Here is a 16,533-nt window from a genome sequence, read left to right as displayed (position 1 = left end):
CGATATGACTATCGATGCATCGATGTTTTTTTTTAATGTTGAAACATCGACGTATGTCACATAGCGATAGTTTACGGTCTCACTCTTCTCTGGCAGTGCTACGATCGAATTGCAGGTGATACCAGCAAGTTGCATTAAGTTTCGTAAAACAATGTGGCAGCCTCACAGACCTGCCGCGCAACTACGATTTGTTAAAAGTAAAAGTGCCTACTTTTTTAATAGTGTTTTTTATTTTTTATATTAATACCAAATACAATTATTCATGTAAGGGAATCAATCAACCAAATGTAAATCTGGTAAGAGACCTGAAAAAATTGGCAACGCTTTAGCATAGAAAATTTTCAGCACATACGAAAGTGCGCAAAGCGATACAAATTTGCAATTAATTGTGTTGTGAAAAAATAATAAAAGTTCGGTTTAATATACAATTCATGGGAACAATGTAATGCACAATATGTATGTATATAATTGTTACAATGCAATTTCAGTAGAGTGCGGGCAACTTTGTAACTAATGCACTTGATGACACTTTGACACTTGCCTTTAAATATGGCGGCAAGCACCGTTAAAATGACGCAAGCGTATTTCAATTCAATTGCTCATTAAAACAAAACCAATAGCTGAGATTGAAATCAAATGCTTGACGTTCACAATAAATAAAGCAAAAAGGGGTGGAATGGAGCACACAAGGAATCGCGTCGTAAAATGTTATTCAAATGGGAGCATTACTTGGCCACCAGTGTTCAGTGTTACCAAATCAGCCATTTTCCCGACAGATCTGGCTATTTTCAAAGGACATCAGCCGAAGAAATTTGAAAACAGCTAGAAAACGGTAATTATTTAAAAATTTAGAAAAAAAACAACGTTCTACACTTTAAAAGTTTTCTTTATTGATAAAATTATATATTTAGGTATATTTATTAATGTTAAAGATTGAGCCACATTTTTTTGTTTTCTACATTCTTCCGCTATTATTAAGTACTAATGTAGCCTTTTTCCAATTCAAGTGATTGACAACACTGCGCAGTGCAACAATGTTTGCTTAACGGCTAATTAAAATGATTAACTCGGCACCTTTATCTGCCAGCCAGATCATGGTTCTCCTTCTAGCCCAGCTCAGCTCAGTCCAGCTGCAATTCCAGCAGGAAGCAGACACCGATGATGAATGTGAGCGAAATCTATGCCAGCTACTTGGAGAGCACCATGATTGGAGTCCAGCGGGAGGAGGCGAATCTGTATGTGGTGCGTGCGCTGCGTCACGTCATCCAGGATGTGTTCGCCCAACTGAGTCCAACATTGGTGATAATGGCAGCCACACGCTCCAGCATGCTGGACACTTGGTTCCAGCATGTGATTGGCGTCTTGTTGAGCACATGGAGCGATGGCACCGTCCAAATGCTGCGCGCAAATGGCACTCAGAGTGTCCATGTGCCTGGACGCAAGTACTGCAATCTGTTGCTTGTCGACTCCTACGAGAGTTTACTGTGAGTAGACATCAAATTTCAAAGGCAGTCCATAATCCACATTTGCTTTTAGTGATACACGCATTGCGGAGGACAATGCGGGCTACGATGATCACGAGTATTATTTCATCTTTCTGCAGACACGCGATCAATACATCGAACGCGAGCGGCAGCTGATCCTGCAATACTGTCTGGCACATTATTGGCTCAACTGCAACGTGATGGTACAGACGGCACAGGTGGAGGTGCTCGTCTATAGCTATTATCCGTATCGGGAGCAGCGTTGTCAGCTGGCCGAGGCGCAGCTAGTGAATCGCTTCGATGGTCAGCGCATGATCAATGCTCCCATGTTTCCCAACAAGCTGCGACAACTCTCACAATGTCCGCTCACGCTGCTGTTGTGGCACATGCCACCGTATGTGGAGCTCAGTCCTGGACGCACTGCCGGCGGCTTTGAGATGCAATTGGTGCAACATTTGGCGCAGCGTCTCAACTTTAGTCTCGTGCTGCACAAGCTGCATCTGCTGCGAGTGGATCAGTACAAACTGGCCATGGCCAATGGCAGCATTAATGGACCAATTGAATTAGCAAGTAATCGAGTATTGCTTTAAATGTATTCCCTAATCATTTCTTCTTGTGTAGATAATGCAGCAACGCGTCAACATGAGCATTGGCTATTTCCGTAAGACAGCGCGACGGGATCAACTGATGACCTCGACGCCAGCTCACTATTATGCTCCTCTGGTGGCCGTTGTGGAGAGCGACAACTTTCGCTTTGGCCGCCTTGCCTGGCTCACGTTCCCCTTTCAGTGGCCGGTGTGGCAAACGCTGCTCGCCGCCTTGTTGCTGCATTGGAGCGTCTATGTGTGGCACTGGCGACGCTTGGGATTGCAGGTGGTGGAGCTGCTGCTGGGCGTGGCAGTGCCGCGCCTCCCACGCTGCTGGCTGCAGCGTGTTGTCTACGCGCATTGGCTGCTGGGCAGCATTCCGCTGCGCATCGTTTATCAGTCGCTGTTGTTTCACTTTATGCGTCTGCAATTGTTCGAGACGCTGCCCAGCTCGTTTGAGCAGCTGCTGTCGTCCAACTTTCGTGCGTTTTGCACCTCGAACACGCTGCAAATGCTCCGTGAGATGCCGCAAGTGGATCGCCACTATGACAGCTTCACGGGCTTGACTACGTCGTATGATCAAAATGTCCTCGATGCACTGCAGCACAATCGCAGCATCGACAGGCGTTCGTTTGCTATTGCTGGACTGGATGTGACCAAAGCGCATCTGCGTGACACGGGCCAAGAGGAGAACTATCACATATTGACGCAGTACGTCAATGTCCAGCAGGTGGTCATCTATATGCCCAAGCATACGTATTTCTATTCGGAATTTACGAATTTAATACGTCGACTTGATGCCAGTGGGTTCATTGACTTTTGGCGGCGAGCCACCTTTGCTGAGTCCGTGCATCGCAACCAAAGGCGGGAGAACAACGAGGAGGAACTGCAGCAGCAGGAGCACAGGCGACGCATTCACGAAACCCAGCTAACTGCTATTTATGGTGTAATGGGCAGTTTGTACGCTATTGCAGCGTTGATTTTCTGCCTGGAACTACTGATCCATCGACTATTCAAGAAGACATAGAAATGTGTATTTATTATGTATGTATGTATGTATTTCCTATAATATTTGTTGTGTAGTTCCCCAATCAATTAGTGTTGACATAGGTCGCGGATTGGGAATTTTCAAAATATCGATATTTATAAATATATTATTTTCAGTGATTTTTCTATTGCGTTAATTCTCATTTATTTTCAGAATACATAGCTCGAATGTTTTCCTTGCAAAAATATAAACAATTTAAATCTTTTTTCTGATGAACGGCAACCTTGTCAGAGGTGGCAACGCTGCCACTATCGGTATGAGAAAACATCTGTGTGTGTTTCAATCGAGTAGCGGGCTTTTTCGCCCATAGATCAACGGTCACACTGAAGCATTGAACAGCAACAATTGCATTGCGTAGAAAAATAAAAAAGACCGTTTGACTAATTCAACGCAATAATTTGTATTAATAAAATCCAGAATACGCGCCAATAAAAGACAACAATCCGATACAAGCAAATAAAAATAATTGTATAAATATATAATTGTGTCACCTGTGCGTCGTTTTTTGTTCTGTGTGTGTGCCTTGGTGCGTTTGCTTTGTTCATCTGTAGGAGAGCCTCAGTTGAGTTAGTGTTGGTTTGAGTGACTGACCGTGTGTGTGAGTGCGAGTCAGTGTGCGTGCGTGTGTTGTGTGTGCGTTTGTGCGCGTGCCGTAACGTGAAATGGCAAAGAAAACTTACGATTTGCTTTTTAAACTCTTATTAATTGGAGATTCGGGCGTTGGAAAAACCTGTATACTCTTCCGATTCTCGGATGATGCCTTCACATCCACATTTATATCAACCATAGGTAAGCACAAATGGCGCATTTCAGTGCGGCCCCCCTCCCTGCCCTTCACTTACACATACATCCAATTCTTATGTGTGTGTATGTACTTTCAAAGTTGCGTTGCCTGCATATGCATGCATGCGTTTGCATGTGTGTGTGTGTGTGTGTGTGTACGTGTGTGTATATATTGCAATTGCAAGCGGCATTGTCAAGTGCCGATGATGCGTAGGCGGCGCCCAAACCCAACAACAACAACAACGAGGATGTTAGGGATACTTGCATGTTGGGCTATTGGGCGTGGCATTGTCTGTAATCTTAACAAGTTTAATGCATTGTGTACTATATGAGAAGGATGTATTTATGCGCTTTGTCTTTGCATTTTACATCGCGTATTTCGTCCGATCATTGGCGATAGCCTTTGGACTCGAGAAGCCCGCATTAATCACAATACATTTGTTGTTATTATTGGTGATGTTGTTATTGCTGGTGGTTAACCGCTATGCATATACGTATGTGTGTGTGTGTATGTGTGGGGGGATATAAAATGCAGTCACTAACCGAGCGAGTAGTGTTGGTTAACTAGATTAATTATTGTGACGCATACACACATACATATGAGAGCTTTGCCTGTGTGTGTGTGTGTGTATTATGATTCACACACACACATTGGAAATTGGTTGACTAACTAAATGGGAATTGTTATCAATAAAAATGAAAAAACAGTAAAAAAAAGCATGATAAACGATAAACGATAAATACGCAACAGTCAGCTTGTTGTCACGCTGTGACGTCATTGACATTGAGAATTCATTTCGATTCGATAATTGCTTACTAATCGATTTGTTTGTGTTCGCTTATTCGTTTGTTTCCACAGGAATTGATTTCAAAATCAAAACAGTCGAACTCAGGGGCAAAAAGATCAAACTACAAATATGGGACACTGCCGGCCAGGAGAGATTTCACACAATCACCACATCCTATTATCGTGGCGCAATGGGGATAATGCTCGTCTATGACATAACGAATGAGAAAAGTTTCGAGAATATCGTTAAATGGCTGCGGAATATAGACGAGGTGAGAGTGAGCTTAAAAAACAGCTGATCATCGGTTACTAATAATTCTCTCTCTATCTGCAGCATGCAAATGAGGATGTGGAGAAGATGATATTGGGCAACAAGTGCGATATGTCGGACAAGCGAGTGGTCAGCAAAGAGCGCGGCGAAGCGGTAAATAAAGCAAACAATACTGTTCTACAACTGTTATACACTTCCTCACTCTCGCTCTCTCTCTCTCTCTCTCTGTCTGTTTAGATTGCACGGGAACATGGCATTCGGTTTATGGAAACATCCGCCAAATCAAATACAAACATCGAGGGCGCATTTTGTGAGCTTGCCGAGGCCATATTAGATAAAACATCTGGACGCGAATCGGCCGAGAATACCGAGCGTGTCGTCATTGATCGCGGCAATGGCGACAAGGCGCCGGGCTACAACAAGTGTTGTGCGTAATGCGGTTCTATGACACTTGCCTAGTTTCAACGTTCGCGGTTGGTTTTGTGATCTACATTACATGCATATACACACACACACATATACACATAAATAAGTGCAAGCAAACACACACACACATATACACACACATACATATATATACATATATAACAAACTTGGCAAAACCTAGCGCTTTTCGGTGTATCTATTTTGTGTTGTTTTTTTTCTTTGTACGTTTTTGCTAATAGTGATCGTTGTTGTATGCTGCGTGTACTGCGTTTTCGACCAGGTGGCAACGTCGCCACCCACCCCCGGCCAATTGCAATTTGCAATCGATCTGCTTGCTGTCTCGCTCTAACCAACACGACTTCAAAACTAACCAAGTGTCATAGCCGTCAGTCACAGTCAGTGTGAAAAACTGCATCAACCAGCTAAGCAATAAATTTAGGCAAACACACATATGTAAAACAAATACACACACACACACACGAGCGCGGGGCGAGAGCAGAAAAACAACCTACCTAAAGTTTAATATATACACATATACTCTATATAAATATATATTATAATATTGTATACTGTGTAATTTGGAGTAAATTTACAACAAGAAAGAAAACAAGAACAAAACATAGAACACAAGTGTTGGAAAACGCACAACCCAAACAAAAACAAAAACCAAAACAGAACCGCAACGAAACGAATTGAATAGTAGAAGAAGAAGCAGCAAAAAAAAAGTGGAAAGTGTTTTTTTTGCTGTTGCATTTTGCAACTGGAACGGAAACGGAAATGGAAATAAATGATCGAAAGAAACACACACATTTGTATTTGTATATGGTTAATATTGTAATACCACGAAATGAAAACAAAGCTTAAACTTTAACTGAAACTAAAGAAGAGAGAAAACCAATTAAATATTAATGTATGTGTATCGTTTTTAGCCTCACTTTCGGAGAGATCACTTAAGTGTGTATGCATGTGTGTGTGTGTGTGTAGAACTGTAACTGTAACTTTGTAACTAATGTTTTTTCTAATGCAAAACTTTTTAAATGCGATCAGCAATTTTTATACGCTCTCCTCTCCTCCCCCAAATAAAGAAATAAATACTTGGGGAAAAAAGAAAAAAAAACAACACGCGCATTAGGCTGAGTTAAGTTTCCGTTTCCGGTTCGATATGCATTTTGTTTATGACTCCTAAAAATATACATACACACATACTATATTATATATATCGTTAGTTAGCCTAGCTTGAAACTTGCTTTTTGTTTTGTTATTGCCAAAAAAAAGAAAATGAAATGAAATGGAGGAAATGAATGATGTGGAACCGATTTCTGTGTATAAACTAAAAAACGAATGGAAACTCGGAACGATTAACGATTAATCGATGCTGCGATTTATCGATGCTGGAATGTTTAACGTAATTATGTTTAAAATCGCTAGAAGAGAACTTTCTTAGCCATTTTTTGGTCGGATACCATATACATATATATATATATACAAACAAACAAACACAGATCGATATAGTATACATAATTGTAATTCGTTTTTTTTTTTTGTTTTGGTCATTCGTTCGTTCGTAATACTTATAATTTGTTAATGTATATGGATTTAGCGTAGTTGTCCACACCAAATGATTTAATGATTAAACATAAACGAACAATTTAAAGCGTCATCTAATCCAAAATAATAATAAAAACAAAACAAACAACAACAAATCGCAACAGCCGTATTTTGTGTGAGTGAGAGAGAGAGAGAGAGGGAGTGGAGAGTGTGTGAGGGAGATGACGATGTCATTTGGAATGGACGCAAACACCGGCAATCCAGGTGGAGAGCAACTGCAATTCATCGTCCAGCAGAATGAAGTCGGCATCCGAGTCAAAGTCGAGAGTTCCTTTCTGTCGCTCGATGCCCAAACACTTGGCCGGATGCAGCGAGGCGGCCTCAATCGCATACACCTGGGAGCAGTCTAAGGAAGGGAAGTGATTAAAGGGATACGGAGAATAGATTCAGGACTCGTTACCAGTTGCTTTGTGGAAGATGCGCACACACTCGTCCATGGGCGCAATGCTGCCACAAAGTGTTTCGGTGCCCGCAATGAACGCTTTGCCCTGCTTCACCTGCAGCGGCAGCTGGCCAATGTGATGCACTCCCTCCTCCAATCCCAGAGCGGAGATGGCATCCGTCACGAGTACAAGACCCTCGCGATGTGTCCGATACGCAATGCGTAAGGCAGCCGGATGCGTGTGGACGCCATCGGAGATGATGCCAAAGTAGATCGTCTTGCCCGCTGGTATGGCATCCGAAGCCAGGAGTCCCACCAGTCCGGGATCACGATGATGGAAGGGCAGCATGGCATTGAAGAGATGTGTGATCAGTGTGGCGCCATGGCGCACAGCGCGTTCGCCATCGCTCAGAGTGCCCATCGAGTGGCCTAAGGAGACGGTGATGCCCGCCTCGACGAGGTCCCGAATGACGCTCGGATCGCGCACTTGCTCCGGCGCCAGCGTGATGATCTTGATGCGTTTCAGGCTGCCATAAACCTCGCGAAGTGTCGCCATGCCCTAAGAAGTCGTTGATTAATATGATAACTATATTATTTAATGGTAACTCACCTTGTCGATGGTCTGTATGCAGTTCTCGGGATGCGCGCCCTTCTTCTGGGGATTGATGAACGGACCCTCGACGTGGACGCCCAGAACGCCGGCGCCGCCCTCAATTAGCGTTGGCATGCGGGGCAGTATGCTGTGGTAACTGTCATTGGGTGACGTCACCAGTGTGGGGCAGAACGAGGTGACGCCGCTGGCGACGAGACCGCGTGCCACTTTCGTTACGCCCGCTTCGGTTGTGTCTTTGTCATAGGAGAAGTCCACGCCATAGCCACCTGTGTGCGAGAAAGAGATGAACGACAATTCGCAACTTATCTGTGTGTGTGCTTTCTCTCTGTTTCGCTCGCACTGTTTATGTTTACAATCGTGTTATCGCCATCACACGATTACGATAACGATTAACGCGTAATCTCATCTCCAGCAATTTATAACTGGGACAGCGAACTGAATGTGACCTTGATGTTCAATTGAATGAAAGCGAACTTGGAATGTGGAATGTGTGTGTTTGCGAGTACATTCAACCCGCGCCTCGCTTATCCCCCCTCGATTAAGTGTTTACCGTTTATCTGCACATCGATGTAGCCTGGAGCAATGATGGCGCCTTTGCAGTCAATACGCCGATGTGCCTTCGTCTGTTCGTCAAAGAACACAGGCTCCGGATTGATGATTTTGCCATCACGTACCCACAGATCGTCGTGGACCAGCTGATGATTCCGCACCAGGCGGCAATTGATGAACTGCAGCAATTGTTGTTCCATGATTGTGTGGGGGGAGAAAGCAAGCCGGAAATTGGGAATGTGTCGTGTTTAATAATAATAACAAAATAACGGAAAAATAACAGACAGACAGACAGCTGGCAACGACGCCTGCGTCGCTTTGGGAGTGCAAAAGGCGAGTGCTCAAATGCTGGCGCTGTGTCCAATCTAAATAAGCTAAGCGACGGTCGCCGGCAACAGCTGTTATCTATGCTTGCGCTGTGTTATCGATAACAGGCGCTGCCCTCTTGCTTGGCCATAGCAGCGAGCAAATGTCACGCTGGTAAGTGCAAAACGATTAATCGACACATTTTTAGTTTATCGCATTTGAATTTGAATTTGAAATTAGAATCAAAGTAATTGCTACAATTTGATAGCTGAAAGGGGAAATCAAAAGTAGCATTTAATTGCAAATAACTTTCATTGTGTTCTGTGACTGCAAATAAGTGCAGCAGCAGCGTGCTTATCACTTTGAGTGGTTTTCCGCAACTTTTGTTGCGATAACGCAGTAACAAAGAAATTATTTTTACATCATCAGTTGCTGCGGCTGCGATAAGCGATGGCGAAAATAATTCGGCCAAGGCTCGTTCGCTCTCTGTCGCTCTCCCATATTCACTGTGCATTTGTCTATCTGGCTTTGGCTTTGCCTTTGCCTTTGGCTTGGCTTGATAGTGATAATCTTTTGCGGGCCGCAGCGACAGAAGTTTTGTAGCTGCAGCGGGCAATTTGCCCGCCACCGCACATTGTTTGTTATCTCTTTTTCACTCTTGCTCTGTGTACTTTGGTGGCAAACTTTGCTCCAAGGGGCAACTCAGATACCATAAGGTGGGCGTCTCTGGAATGGAAGGGATTGGAAGGGAATGGAATGCGAGCGATGCGAAAGCGTAAATTGCGTTACTTTTCCATTTGGCATGCACTCATTTTGGATTATCTGCACTGGCACTTAATAAACTTAATGACTCTCGAAGCCTTTTTCTTTTTTTGAGAATCGCCTAAAAGCACTCGCGAGTCCTTTTTTCCACAATCATTCACTGATAAGCAGCCCCGCCCTCTCACCTCTGCCCACTGCTTTACCAATTGTTCACTTCATGGCACATTCCGTTCGGCAATTGAGTTAAAAAGTCACAGGTCAAGTGACCAAAATATAGAATTTGGGTTTTCGACTGTTTTCGTTGTCATAGACATCATCATCGGGGTGCGTCCCTTTGATGGACATTTAAATGGGGGAAACCTTGGGAAACCAGCAAAGCAAGCAACTGCATTAAAGTTATAATTAGTTAGCTCTGCTACAGTTGTTCTACTTTTAAATTACAAAACAGCAGAAAAAACGAGCAAAAAAAGAGATATACGCATGTTACGCCCTGCGAAGTATGCAGCAAACATTTTGATGTGCTTGGGTTTCCTGCTTGCCAACTTTAATGACATTTTTTTTTATTAATTACCACGAGCTCGCAACATGGACTGAAGGTCTCGCATTTTATCCTTTTTCTGTCGATTTCCTGCTCATAATTACAACATTTCCAATTGCTTCAGAGATTAGCAATTTTTGTTCTTCGAGCGTTGGCATCGGAACCAAGCGAAGAGCCTAATTAAGCGCCATCTGTTGGCACTTTGATCAAAGCTAAGATCAAAGCTGCGGCTGATCTGGCAACTCTCAAGCTCTTTGACGGACGCCATTGTTTATGTTCACGCTCAGCTGTCATTGTTCTAAGCACTTTGCTTCGCTCTCACCTAGAGTGAGTGCAAATGCTGTCTCCCTCTATCTTGCCTGCTGTTGTTGTTTTTGCTGCTGCTATTGCTGTAGTTTAACATGCACTTGCATATTATTTATTTACGACTTTTTCCGCATGACTGCACAAACTGGACAGCGAGTGAGAGAGAGAGAGAGGATAATAGGTAGGAGGCAGCTTTGTATAACGGATTTTGGTTTGTTTGGTGCGCTCTTGTACGACGATCCCAACCGCCACATGTTGCATTGCAAAATGATTGCGGTGCTTGCTGCGTTGCATTGCAAAATGTTTTATTGCAACTACAACTTGTGGCAACAGCCACAGTGAAGCACAGTTTTTCTCTGGCCAGCAGCAGAACGTATGTATATATTATATGCACATACATACATATACACACATATACATATACTCCTAAAGTACTCCTTCGCTATCTGTGTCTCTGTCTCGCATGTGTAGTGTGCCATGTTTTGTGGCTTGGTTGTGGAATGCCGCTACATTTTATTATGGCTAAACACGCATTCATTATGCGCCCTCAGCTGCAGTTCGCATGGGCGACAAGACAAATGTTGACCAACAACAACAACACGAAGTCTGCTGGCATGTCGTGTATGCAAGCACATGCATTGTTATCGCTATCGATAACACGTTAAATATGTCCTAGTAATTTTTCTTAGTATTTCCTTTAGAGCTTTTGTGTGATTACTTAAAGTGGTTAATGATCCGGCCACTCTTAAGCTTTTTTGCTGAACGCCATTTTAATTATGTATTTGCACTTGTTAAATGCCATTCACACAAAAAGAAAGTCATCTTCAAGATGAAAAAGATTTTAATGTAATATGATTATATTATTATTGCCTTCAAGTTTGTAATACGTATTTATTATATTGTCTTTATATTCTTATTTATATTCTGTTGGCAAATTTGTGAAATATTTATTACATCAATTTAAATATTAACATGACTTGGTCATTCATTATTTGCAATACAAGTCGATCTATTGAGAATTTATTTAGTTATATGTTATCGATAAATTGAGTTTAGATCACAAAGATTTTATTGTAATAAGAATATATTATTATTGCCTTCAAGTTTGTGAAATATTTATTATATCAATTTAAATATTAGCTTGACTCGAGAACTTTTCACAACTCAACACGATCTATTTGGAATTTATATAGGTATGCTATCGATAAATTGAGTTTGGATCACGTGTTCATCTGTAGCGATTAGCTATTAGCTATGGCGAAATAACAAGGTGCAAAAAAAAAAAGGAACAGGAACAGAACTCTAAACTGAGTGACTACGTGGCTCATTTGGCGTTCGGCTAATCGCAAATAACGCACATCGATTAAGGCCACATCAAATGAGTTGGCTAAAATAGGAAATGCCAAGGAACACACACACACACACACATCGAAAGATGAGTAAAAGAGAATGAGAAACAGAAATAGAAACAATTAGCACGGTCAGAACATAATTGGCGTGCAGTTAGGTCTCTGATTAAAGAAGCAATCATAAAATTAAGACCCATAATCCTCTGCAATTTGAGCACACGCATCACAATTGACGAAGGTGTGGCCAAGGGGTCGAGGGGGGAATACCACAGGGGAAAGGAACGCGAGGCTGGCGGCGACTCAATCGGAAGAAACAAAAGCAGGAGCTGGCCAGAGAAGCTAATACGAGTAATAAACCAACAGCAGCAGCAACACAACAAGCCAGAAGACTATTAGAGTTACAATTGTAGCAGCTGATCGACTAGAAGTTACCCTGTAAAGTATATGAAGAAGTTGCTAATAACTATAATTAACATATTTTATACTTTAATAAGAACTACTGCTTGATAGATTTAAATATTTATTTGTGACAGCTGTCAAACTTTTGCATTTATTATATGTCAAGAAACTGAAAAAAACATGTTTTTTGACTTTGCATGCAAAAATAATATCTTTAGTTACTTTTTTCAATATTTTTTTAATGCACAACCATTATATAAACTAATTTTAAATGACATCCTTTATCTCTCATTCTCTCTATTTCAATTTATCTTTTCCTTAAACATAGGGTATCAAAATCACTTTACACGTTTTGTCTCCATCCACTACACACACACACACACATACAAGCACGCCATCTCTAGCTCAGTGTGTGTATGTGTGTGTGTGAATGTGAGTGCATTTCGGTGCGTGGTCCACCAAGCGAAATGCGGAACTCATTATGTACGTGCGGCGATTTGTGTGCCCCGCTAACAACAACAACAACAACAGCAACAACAATGAGAACTACAACAGGCTGAGAAGAAGAAGCAGAACTCTTAGTTTATATCGACTGTGCGAGACCCTGTAACAAATTTGGAAATTGGATGAAAGTGTTGCTGTTGTAATTGGTATGTAATCAAGCTTTTATAAGAAAAATATTAAATTCTATAGAATTCACTTTCACTTCATATAAATTATCGTTTGCTATTGGTTTGTAATCGAGATTTTTCTTGGTATGTAATCAAGTTTTTTCTTCATTATCTGCTAGTTTATTAAACTAACCATTTCAAGTAGTTTTAGGCTAAGAAAAATTCGAAATTTTACAGTACAATAATATTAGGTAGTACTAAAAGTTGTTATACTATTCACTTAATTTAAGTTCGATAACTTGTTATCGTTTGCTATTGGTATGTAATCGAGCTTTTTTTTCTTCTTTATTTACTTGCTTATTAAACTAGTTTTACGCTGAGAAAAACTAAGAAAAGTATAAATTCTAAAGAATTTACTATTCATTTTACAAAGAATAAATGCCTTCGATAATTTGTCGTTATCGGATCGTTTGTTATCGGTATGTAATCAAGTTTTTTTCTTCATTATTTGCTAGCTTATTAAACTAGCCACTTAAAGTAGTTTTAGGCTTAAATTTTATAGAACAATGATAAAAGCTAGTATTAAAAGTCTTTGTACTAGTCACTTCATTTAAAATTGATAACTTGTTATCGTTTGTTACCGGTATGTAATCGAGCTTTTTCTTCATTATTTGCTAGTTCATTAAACTACCATCTTTAATTAGTTTTACGCTAAAATAAGGAAAATATTAAATTCTATAGGCTTCACTATTCTCTTTATAGAGAATGATTCCCTTCAATTAGCATCGATAATTTGTTATCGTTCGTTATCGGTATGTAATCAAGCTCTATCTTCGTTGTTTGTTGTTAGTTTATGAATCTAGTTACTTAAAATTATTTTATGTTAAGAAAAAGTAAGTAAATAATAATATAAGTTAGTATTAAAAGTTGTTATACTATTCATTTCTTATAAGATCGATAAATTGTTATAGTACGTTATCGGTATGCAATCAAGCTATTTCTTCATTATTTGCTACTTTATTAAAATAGCCACTTAAACAAGTTTTACGCTAAGTTAAATACTAAATTCTATGGAACAATAATATGTTAAAAGCTAGTATTGAAAGTTGATTTTACTGTTCATTTAAGATCGATAACTTGTTATCGTTTGAATTTCTTAGCGATTGTGGTTAATACCCCGTTTGTCTTTATCGTTTACAGGGTATGAAGGCAACTAATATGAAATGTTCATAAGCAAGCTGGGCATCGGGAATGAGGAGGATTGTGGAATTTGAGCTTGCGTCTTGGACTTGGATTTGGTTTTGGATGTGGATGTGGATGTGGATAAGGCATTTGACTGAGGATTGCAGTCAGTTCAATACGCTTCCGGTTATAGAAATTGTATGTGAAACGTGAGAAATTCATTTCCAAAGGTGGCCAACAATCGACGGTCAAAGGTTAAGTCAATGCATTTAATTATCAATGGATGAGAACAACAATTAATAAGATGATGATGAGGAGAAGAAGAAGAGTAAGTATTATTCTATTTATATAAATTATTAGTATTGAGGTTAGGTTGCTTCTGCAAGTGACACGACTTTAATATGACAAAAAAACACACACACTCACATAAATATATGCACGTGTGTGTGTGTGTGTGTGTCGACTTTTTGGCATATGCAGGCAAAGAAATGTCAAAATTCAATTTAATGTTGCCGTAGCGAGAATCTGTCAGCTTGCAGCACAAATAATGTCAAAGCCACACTTATTCACACACACACACACACACACACACACAGCGTCACAAAGCACTGCACACACACACACACACACACACACACACACATACACATATAACCATACAAAGGAATAGCTTTGCATTGGTTGCGTCTGTCAGCGGCAATTGTGGCTGATTTGCGCTTTTTCTTGCTTGACTTTGACTGCGAAGAGGAGACGAAGAGGAGACGGAGGCGGAAAAGTGGCAGAACGAACGCAGGAAGGCAGACGGATGAGCGAAGAAGAGAAAGAGAGAGAAGGCATGATAAACGCAACGCCGCGCGAAGATGTCACACAACATTCGAAAAGCGTTTGATAAACGGGCAACGACCACTCTCCCCCTCTCTTTCTCTCTCTCGCTGTCACAGTTGTATGTGTGTGTGAGTGTGTGTGTGTTGCTATTGAAAGGGTTGTGACGTTGACAAGTCAAATGATTTCTCAAAAGCAGCTGGCAAGCTGAACTAAGAGGGATTAACAGGTGAAAGCAAGCGGGAAGAGGTTAGCGAGGGGAGGAGCGGAGGGGGAGGGGAGAGTAGCCAGCGGCAAGTGCTAAGAGCAGCTGAAAATCAAACTAGCATTATCAACGAATCATTTCAAATGATTTCTAACTTGCATTTTTTTCTCCTCTCTTTACTTATTCGCAGGTTGCCATCGATTGTCCGACAAAAGCCGAAAGAGGTCAGCAAAATTGTGGAAATAAGTTTGCGTTCGAAACATGCGAGATTTCTAGCATACTTTTAGGCATGCCACGACCAACAATCATTGCATACTTTTAATCGTTTCTCGAAATGCGCACTTATCCAAAGCATGCTGCATACTTTTAGGCCGTGTAATTAAATCAGCAAATGCATTTGAACAATGCAATTCATTGCATACTTTCACAGACGAGCAACAGCTGAAGATTTATAAATTATCGCATTGCTGTTTTATTTGTTTAATTTTGCCAGAATACATTTAAGTAAAGCTCGATAAACAATTTTATTGATTGTCCATTTAAGCCATTAAATCTCATACTTAACAAATCGATGTAAATGCCATGAAAATCAATTAAAAGCAGTTGCATACTTTTGGGCTGCAAAATAAAATTCTTAGAAATAACCATTTTTGGTTTTGTTTTTGGGCGTCGCTTTTTTCATTGCATACTTTAAGGGGCAATTTTGAATGTGAGCTTGAGGATATAAAAATAGCTCTAGCTGCCACATATCCTGGCGCATTTTGACCGGACTTGGTGTGCTAGGTTCGTAAGGACCTCCTTTACCGATCTGCATTAAAAAATATGGGGGTCATCTAAGAATCCAACACTTGTAAATTTTTCGTCTCGGGGACGAAGAAAAGCTGGCCAATTCACGAAATCCTCGATATCTTGGAAACCACAAGGACGACTCGAATGTCCTTTGTCCACATGATAGCCCTAATTGAGACAAGTTGATTGACATACATATCGCCAGGATACGCAAGGACATTCCCGAGTTATAGCCTATTTTCTTCAAAACAAAAAGTCCTTGTAGCTCGGTCGTTTCAAGGACGATCGTCCTCGGAGTTGCATATGCGAACTTCTAATAAAAAACTCTATCTGTGTGCCAAAGGACATCCCTCTAGTCCTTCAAATGACCGAGATAAGGACGATTTGGCGTTTTTTGGGCAATTTTTCTATGCTCCCCCCTTAGAAAAATTTGAGGTGAAATTTTTGGGAATATCCTGAAAATCCTTGAATGCCAATCGATAGTCCTGGTGGCTGTGAGTCCAAAAATATGTATCCTTTAAGGATACGCAAGGATATGGCTGAGTTTGAGATAGAAAAGGAAAACATCAGTCACTTGGCGCATCCTCAAAGTATGCAACAAAAAATTGAATATTTATGACCGCACATCCTATTTACAAAAATAGCTATATCTCGGCTATATCCTGCCGCAGAATGTCGGCACATGTCTCGTTTGAATCGCAAGGACGATCTCTACCGATGGGCATC

At 40.9% G+C, this 16,533-nt stretch overlaps 3 protein-coding genes and 1 long non-coding RNA gene across 7 annotated transcripts; 3 read left to right on the top strand and 1 right to left on the bottom strand.

The window, feature by feature from the left end:
- The first annotated feature begins 17 nt into the window (after positions 1-17).
- LOC132795531 (uncharacterized) lies at positions 18-3,106 on the top strand. 2 transcript variants are annotated; one of them, XM_060806301.1, is made up of 5 exons: positions 18-296; positions 489-832; positions 1,008-1,484; positions 1,537-2,050; positions 2,106-3,106. In XM_060806301.1, the coding sequence occupies exons 3-5, from the start codon at positions 1,159-1,161 to the stop codon at positions 3,096-3,098; spliced, it is 1,833 nt and encodes a 610-aa protein (XP_060662284.1). In that variant the 5' UTR covers positions 18-296; positions 489-832; positions 1,008-1,158; the 3' UTR covers positions 3,099-3,106. The 2 variants fall into 2 exon arrangements, with proteins under 2 accessions (XP_060662284.1, XP_060662285.1); XM_060806302.1 differs by having other exon boundaries at positions 18-832; positions 1,088-1,484.
- Positions 3,107-3,430: 324 nt separating this feature from the next.
- LOC132795305 (ras-related protein Rab-10) lies at positions 3,431-6,520 on the top strand. Its single transcript, XM_060805958.1, has 4 exons — positions 3,431-3,908; positions 4,762-4,961; positions 5,024-5,113; positions 5,198-6,520. Exons 1-4 carry the CDS (start codon positions 3,782-3,784, stop codon positions 5,393-5,395), a joined length of 615 nt encoding a protein of 204 aa, XP_060661941.1. The 5' UTR covers positions 3,431-3,781; the 3' UTR covers positions 5,396-6,520.
- LOC132795302 (N-acetylglucosamine-6-phosphate deacetylase) lies at positions 6,153-8,738 on the bottom strand. Its single transcript, XM_060805957.1, has 4 exons — positions 8,540-8,738; positions 7,987-8,255; positions 7,395-7,935; positions 6,153-7,340 (listed from the first exon to the last, which is right to left on the bottom strand). Exons 1-4 carry the CDS (start codon positions 8,736-8,738, stop codon positions 7,165-7,167), a joined length of 1,185 nt encoding a protein of 394 aa, XP_060661940.1. The 3' UTR covers positions 6,153-7,164.
- A 2,996-nt stretch (positions 8,739-11,734) lies between these two features.
- Positions 11,735-15,636, top strand: LOC132795306 (uncharacterized). 3 transcript variants are annotated; one of them, XR_009633428.1, is made up of 4 exons: positions 11,735-12,234; positions 12,527-12,848; positions 14,010-14,319; positions 15,209-15,636. It is a non-coding gene; the product is annotated as an uncharacterized LOC132795306 (long non-coding RNA). The 3 variants fall into 3 exon arrangements; XR_009633429.1 differs by having other exon boundaries at positions 11,735-12,239; XR_009633430.1 differs by lacking the exons at positions 11,735-12,234; positions 12,527-12,848 and adding an exon at positions 13,270-13,288 and having other exon boundaries at positions 15,209-15,633.
- Positions 15,637-16,533: the final 897 nt, after the last annotated feature.

The sequence above is a fragment of the Drosophila nasuta genome, chromosome X (genome assembly GCF_023558535.2).
Source record: "Drosophila nasuta strain 15112-1781.00 chromosome X, ASM2355853v1, whole genome shotgun sequence".
NCBI lineage: Eukaryota > Metazoa > Arthropoda > Insecta > Diptera > Drosophilidae > Drosophila > Drosophila nasuta.
The sequence above is the reverse complement of the archived record's forward strand: the minus strand, read 5'-3'. Positions and strand labels throughout refer to the sequence as shown.